Source organism: Lolium perenne, chromosome 7 (genome assembly GCF_019359855.2).
Source record: "Lolium perenne isolate Kyuss_39 chromosome 7, Kyuss_2.0, whole genome shotgun sequence".
NCBI lineage: Eukaryota > Viridiplantae > Streptophyta > Magnoliopsida > Poales > Poaceae > Lolium > Lolium perenne.
The window spans coordinates 304,350,479-304,357,899 of NC_067250.2; the positions used below are offsets into that span (position 1 = coordinate 304,350,479).

The following is a 7,421-nucleotide window of genomic DNA, read 5'->3' on the forward strand; positions in this document are numbered from 1 at the left end:
GCGGCGATGCGGTCACTGCCAGTGCTTCCCCAAGTGGTTTCATCCCCGACGGAAGCAAGGGCGGCCACGTCTCAAGGTCAACGATCATTGACTATGTCTATGGACCCGATCTTGTTTCTGCGATTTTCCGTGGGGTCGTGAATGTAAAAGAAAAGGACCGTGTTGTAATTTCGGTTTGTAGGATCTTTCATGTAAAATTCTACGCCTACCCCCAATTTAAAACAGTACGCTATATTGTCCTCAAATCAAACTAAGTTTCACACCATATTTTGTCTTTAACTTAACTTGATTGTCGTATTTTGGAAAATACTTGCATGGAAGGTGGCGAATTGGCTGTACACTGGCCGGAGAAACCAAAACGGGACCGAGGCAGGCCAAGGAAATAAAACCTCATAAACAACTCCGCCCGAGACCGAGACGCGAAGAAGAAGGAGATCGCTGCACAGCGCGCGCGCACGCCGCCGTCTCCCTCCTCCCTCTCCGCCTCCGTCCAACAACTGCGCGCGCCTTCTTGGTCGAGGCTTTGATCCCCCAGCGGCACCACATGGCGTCGCTCTCCCTCTCCCTCCGCGCCTCCGCCTCCGCGTCCCCGGCCGCCGCCGGATCCCGCGCCGCCGACCCCATCAAGGTCTCATTCACCATCCCGGATCTCCGCACTTTTCTGTGTTTTCCTGTAAAAATTTGTTCGGAGAACTTTTTCCCGTTCGATGAAACCGATGGCGAACCTGCAACTGAACTGTTGTTGTGAATGAATAAACGGCGAAAGTTGGCTGCTTTTTTTTGTTCCGCCAACTTGGTTTCCTTCTTGTATCTGACGAGGTACTATTTAAGTTTAACCTGCGTTTTTAACCGCTGTATATCCCCGATTTTAGGCTATCTACTAAATGTGTTCGTACTATCCTGAATTAAGATCCAAATTTGTTCTATGTTGATTTAAGCACAACTATGCAACCTGTTTTAATTCAGAAAGAGAGCCCAGTTTTGCAAACTTCGACTTGTCAACGCCTAATCATTTCCCTCGGTTTTGCTGATGGTGCAGTTGTCGTGCGTGAGGAGCAAGGTGGCCTGCAGCTTCCCTTCCCTCGGAGCTTCCTCCTCGCTGTGAGCTGTCTTCCTGTCGCCTTATTTCATTCAGCTTTATCAAATAACTGCCAGTTGTCGTTATATGAATCGCTAAAATTGGATGACTGAGATCACCATTGTTTGAGGAACTGGCGATTTTCTGTTAGGAATGATTTTGATACCCCAAATCCTTGTGGTCTTAGCCTACCAGTTTTGTGATTGATTTCAATCACTTGCAGTTCATGGTCATTGCATATCATCTGCAAGCCAGTTTTTTCATTTGTTCTCTGTAAGACTGTAACACTGCTTTTTTTTTTCTCTGCAGTGCTAGAAGCATTGAGCCGGTAAGAGCCACTGCTACACAGGCACCCCCTGCCACCCCTCGTAAGATGCTCAATTCACAAAACATGATATAGAGATATGTTCATCCTGCAGTTGTGTTTGAGTTTGACGCAATTTTACCCTCTCACTTTCCATAGAATCTTCTAGTGGTGAGAAGACCAAGGTCGGCATCAATGGTGAGTTCCTTTCATAGATGAGAAAATATATGGCATTGCCAAATTATTGTAACTTGGTCTGGATACATTAAGACTCATAATGTTTAGTAGGTGCATTTTAGACTTTGAATAGTTGGTCTATGCTTTAACAATTGTTTAGTTTTATGATTGTTGTACTTGCTTTTTAAATCTTTTTAGTCTATGGTTACGATGGTACACTTGTGTTTTTGTTGCAGGTTTTGGTCGAATTGGGAGGTTGGTTCTGAGAATTGCGGTCAGTAGGGATGATATCGAAGTTGTGGCTGTTAATGATCCATTTATCGATGCTAAATACATGGTAAGGAAGCAACACCAAAGTATTCTTTTTTAGACTGCAGAACTACTGCTGGAATGTTCTCGAAATGCTAGATAATGAGTATTGTTTCTGATTTATAATTGTTTGTTTCTTCATCAAATGAAATGGGGAAGTAGTGATCTTTTTTTTCAGATGCATATGATATTTTTAATGAGCTGTTGCATGAGAATTGGATGATGTTCAGTGTAGTTTTGAATTTCTATTCATTAATAACACCAGGCACTTCCTGTTGATATATTTCTGGAAACAGGCGCACTCACACAACATGTCCTTTAACAAAGAAGAAAATGCACCCAATTGTGAAATGTTTCTTAGACACTGTTATGCATCATTGTACTTTATACACTTCTTTCTTTAATGAAGAGATGCTATATTTGATCTCATTTTACTTGCACATATGAATTAAGCTTGAACCAAACATCTATCTGTAGGAGTACTTCAAAATATTACATCCATATGATATTTATTGCTCTAGTTGCTAATGTGTATGGAATCTTGAACTTGCAAGCAAGGTTCTATTAAGCGCTGAGCGAGCGTTTTGTCTCCGCTTTTCCCTCTTCTGAAGGATTAAAGCGCTAAGCGGAATTATGCGCTAGGCATTTTGTGTCCACTCCACACTTAGGCACGCTTAACCGTGCGCTTAGGAGCACTTCATTTAACATTGCTTACAAGCCATCTTTTGTGTGCTATATTATATGTTGTAGTTGTATCTTGCGTGAAAATAGGAGCTTGGCCTGCATCATTCATGGTTGTAGGATCAATTATGTCCAATCCTCAGTGAGAAAACGGGCATGTTTACTGTTATTGTACCTTTGTTGTTTCCTTTCATTCTGCAGATTTGAATCTCTAGCTATATATATCAGGGGCATCATATTTCATCTGAAAGTTGCCATTTGGTTCATCCATTGTATTCTTCCTTTTCCAGGCTTATATGTTTAAGTATGATTCTACCCATGGTCCATTTAAGGGAACCATAACAGTTCTGGATGAGTCAACCTTGGAGATTAATGGGAAGAAAGTCTCAGTTACAAGCAAAAGGTAACTATGGGACAATAGGAACACTGCAGGTTTAGCTGAATATATATTGTTGTTTACATAAACTATATGTTTGTCCTTGCTGTTTTGCTAAGTCTGGGCAGTCAGCTTCTTCAAAAATTACTTGCCCCTAAGTTTATTTTAGGTGGTGTCAGATATCTCTCTTTTATTTATCAACCCAATTTCCAATAAGTGTCATATTAAAATTTCAAGTGTTTTTTTTACTGCGAATACATGGACACTAGTTACTCAGTATATGTATTTTTTTATCCTCCAAGCTTTATTCAAAGAAGGATAGGCTTTACTTGACACCAATTCTGGAAGTAGCTGAGTGCTCATGTGCAGTTTTGTAGTATTGTATACTTGCATGCACACATAATAATCATTGCAAAATTAAACGGAGATGTCATCTTTGATTGATGTTCACTGGGGTAAAATTGTTATGTACCATGTACTTCCCCGAATTTTTTTAGCTATAATTTTATTCAAGATACTTTTTGTATTGTTTATCTTGTGGAGATGTTCCTGCCATGTAATTTGTCGCTTTGTTTGTTTACTAACTTCATTTTATGGATTTTCACTTTTAATTTCAGGGACCCCTCAGATATCCCTTGGGGTAACTTTGGAGCTGAATATGTTGTTGAATCATCTGGTGTTTTTACAACAATCGACAAAGCTTCGGCACACTTGAAGGTTCACCTTCTCATTTCATTCATATCCATTGATGGTCTATATATAATGTCTCAGAAAAAAAATCCATTAACATACAACACAAATGTTGAGATTCTGCTGTTTTATTTAAATAGGGAGGTGCAAAGAAAGTGGTCATATCTGCTCCGTCAGGAGATGCTCCCATGTTCGTGGTTGGAGTGAACGAGAAGAATTACAACCCTAGCATGAATGTCGTCTCTAATGCAAGTTGTACCACCAACTGCCTTGCTCCTCTTGCCAAGGTTATCAACCTTTCCATTTGATTTGTTACATAGACATAATATGTTTTTCATATATATTCATTATAGCAAAGTAGTGTCATCAGTGTCCTTGTGATGATTCTTGTTTTTATTGTTTGCAGGTTGTCCATGAGGAGTTTGGCATTCTTGAAGGCCTAATGACAACTGTCCATGCCACAACAGGTTTTATATCTTCCTGTTAATACTTGTCATAGGCTGAGGGGTTCACCACTATTCTCAAATAAGAAGTTATAATTTAGTCGTAATGTAACAGTTTTATTTGATGTGTCCAGCCACCCAGAAGACTGTTGATGGTCCTTCAATGAAAGACTGGAGAGGAGGACGTGGGGCTAGCCAAAACATCATCCCTAGCTCTACGGGTGCAGCAAAGGTTATATTGGCTCACTGAGAAAGTGCAAAATATTTTTTCGTTGCAGTTGTCTTATGTTGAACGTATTTTAATAACAGGCTGTTGGAAAGGTCCTTCCAGCATTAAATGGAAAGCTGACTGGCATGGCCTTCCGAGTTCCTACAGCTAACGTATCTGTTGTTGATTTGACCTGCCGGCTTGAGAAAAGCGCTTCCTATGAAGATGTGAAAGCAGCTATCAAGTATGTACACGTATCGAGTAGTTCTCGCACTTTGTTATCTCTTGATTACATTCCCTTTTTTGACACTACCTTGCTCTGTTCTTCCTGTTAAAGTCAACTTCTTATCAAGTTCAGTATTCCAAGTTTTCTTATCGGTATAGTATGCGATCTTTTGACTGTGATTCTTTCTAAGAGACTAGGATTACTACTGCAGCTTGTCATACTATAATCATAATTAAGTGAAAATCTGCAATAGTGTTATTGACGTGTTGAAGTTAATATTGAAATACCACTAGAAAAGAAATATAGAGCGGTGTGTACTGACCTGGTACCTATCAAATTCATGTACATACTATAAGTGTCCTTTGATCATGCAGTGTAAAAGTAGTTCTCATGACTTCTTGAAACTAAGAAATAGAACAAGTGTTTGTTGGTTGAATCTTGACATGAATTAAGGCCAATCTTTTTTCCTACAATTAATAAGTGTAAATAAATATCCCACCGCTATTTCTTAAACTTTGTATTCACATAAGCCTGTTAAACGTTATCAGTCCAACACTATGCTTAGCCAACTGACAAAAAAAAAATACTTTTACCCATTTTGCAATCTTTATTTTCCAGGGAAGCATCAGAAGGTTCGCTGAAAGGTATCTTAGGCTATACCGATGAGGATGTTGTTTCAAATGATTTCGTTGGTGATGAAAGGTAAGCATTCATGTCTGTTCCCATGAATTATCATGGGCTGCAGGGGAATTGGAGTTGCTAAATCTCTCTACACTGCAGGTCGAGCATATTTGATGCCAATGCTGGTATGGGTCTAAGCTCTTCTTTCATGAAGCTTGTCTCTTGGTACGACAACGAGTGGGGCTACAGGTAACTATCTGCACCAACCGGTTCAAACCTTGGATTTCTCACGAATCTTCAGTTTGCCTGAATATGGTGTTATGTTTTCTTGCTCCAGCAACCGGGTGTTGGATCTGATTGGCCACATGGCTCTTGTCAACGCTTAGCGCTGATGCCTCAATACTATTAGCACAGAAGGTCTCCTCGTGTAGTGTAGGAAGTGAAGGCTGCATTATTCGTGGCAATTTTCATATCCTGGAATAATTTTGTATGATGAACACAACCAATCGACGTCGACTTGAAGCAGCAGAATGATCATGGTGATCTGCCAATAACTGAATACTTGCGGGTGGGCAGTAAGCTGGCCTAGCACTCGCTGGCTCCCATATGAGGGCCGTGTTATTGTTTTGCCCTGTTGGTGACATCCATCTTTGTGTTGCACCTTCAGGTAGGAAATTGTGACTCCCTGGGACATATTTGTTGTGTAGCCTATGCTTCGCTTGACGCTGCTCTAAACCTAAAACTTTGTGCTGTCTTATCCCTGTGGCATTCTGTGCTGTACTTTGATCCGGAAAGTATTCCTCTTGCATGCTGTCTTAACCCTCGATCGATATCTATCTCAGGAAAGTATTCCAAATTTTTTATGCTGATGACTGATACCAAAAAAAATTGGGATGCTGTTGGGCGACTCGAGTGACCGGCAGGGTCACCCTCCTCATGACATCCCATTCCTGCCTTACTTCAAGTGGCTTTCCCCCGGTGGATGGGGGCATCACATACCTTTTCCCAAGAGCCAAGATAACCCTGCGAATCACGTCCAAATTCTCTTTCTTTACCGCGTTATTTATCCTGATTGCGACATAACTACGTGTCACGATCATATCTCCACGGCTAGTTGATCATGTCGCATTCCCCGTGCACTCGTAGAACGGATGTATGGTCAAAGAATTTAAAGTTGAAATTAACATAGAAAACATCTATCTTCGGTGAAAAATCCAGAGCCATGCAACATGTTAAACGCCTGATCATCGTTTTATTGAACAAAAATGAAAATCTCTCAAGATGGCAGTGTAAACCATCGAACAGGTTATGGCCGGGCTGAGCATCGGTCACACGCAGAACCTGACATAATAACCGAAATAAGAAGAGGGGATCGCCGATCGCTGATCACACTGCGTTCAAAACCTGCAGCTCCCGGCGGCTCTCTTTTCCGGCGTCACCTCGATCTGGCGAGAGGCGGCGCCGGCACGTCGGGCAGGAGCAGCGCGACGCGAGCCACCTGTCGACGCAGGCGACGTGGAACCGGTGCCCGCACACGGGGAGCACCCGAACGCTCTCGCCGTCGGCGAAGTCGGACAGGCAGATGGCGCACCCGGCGCCGGCGGACGCCTGCTGCTTCTGCGCCGGAGAAGCATCGGCGTTGTAGGTGGCGACGGGGAGCGCGACGAGGACCTCGCGCTTGAGCCCGGCGTTGGCGCGCCGGTGCACCACCCAGTCCACCGGGCCGGCCACGGCCCGACGGGTACACCGCGCGATGCATTGCTGGAGCACGGAGTTGAGCCCCAGCGCGCACAACAGCGCGCAGAGCATCGCCGCCAGGATCACCACCACGTCGTAGTCCATCGTCGGCGGCGGCGGAGGCTCCGGGGACGGCGTGGCCGAGAAGAAGTTGAGGCAGTTGGTTGACATTTTGGACGATTGAAGCTTGACCCTGGCAAGCGAGCAGAGTAGGAGGAGAGAGCAAGAGAAGTGGTGCAGCCACACAGTTAGGAAGCAGACACAAAGTGGCTAGTGAAGAGCAGGACAGTCGTGTGAGTGTCTGATGGCCCTGCAGTCCAACAAGCTCATCTATATAGCAGTAGTGCATGGTACAGTACTTTCTGCGAGTGTACTTCTTGTGCGTAGTAATGTAAAGAAAGCATACAATGACTTACTGTGAGTACAGAATCGATCAGCTTGGTGGTTGTTATGTCGTGATGTGCTACGCGAATATTTGTCGCTTGCGATAATGTTTTGCTATTGATGACTCTTATACAAAAAAAAATCGATTTTGATGCATTATGTACAAAAGCGTAATTGCAAAAAAATG

The 7,421-nt window shown here is 43.0% G+C and overlaps 2 protein-coding genes across 2 annotated transcripts; one reads left to right on the forward strand and one right to left on the reverse strand.

Annotated features, from left to right (window-relative positions):
• Positions 1 to 380: 380 nt before the first annotated feature.
• Positions 381 to 5,740, forward strand: LOC127311926 (glyceraldehyde-3-phosphate dehydrogenase GAPCP1, chloroplastic). Its single transcript, XM_051342418.2, has 14 exons — positions 381 to 628; positions 1,040 to 1,101; positions 1,388 to 1,446; positions 1,542 to 1,580; positions 1,796 to 1,896; positions 2,840 to 2,952; positions 3,543 to 3,642; positions 3,756 to 3,902; positions 4,022 to 4,082; positions 4,193 to 4,290; positions 4,368 to 4,510; positions 5,111 to 5,194; positions 5,273 to 5,362; positions 5,451 to 5,740. Exons 1-14 carry the CDS (start codon positions 545 to 547, stop codon positions 5,497 to 5,499), a joined length of 1,230 nt encoding a protein of 409 aa, XP_051198378.1. The 5' UTR covers positions 381 to 544; the 3' UTR covers positions 5,500 to 5,740.
• Positions 5,741 to 6,339: 599 nt separating this feature from the next.
• On the reverse strand, positions 6,340 to 7,195 carry LOC127311927 (probable E3 ubiquitin-protein ligase ATL44). Its single transcript, XM_051342420.2, has one exon. It carries the CDS (start codon positions 7,019 to 7,021, stop codon positions 6,500 to 6,502), a length of 522 nt encoding a protein of 173 aa, XP_051198380.1. The 5' UTR covers positions 7,022 to 7,195; the 3' UTR covers positions 6,340 to 6,499.
• Positions 7,196 to 7,421: the final 226 nt, after the last annotated feature.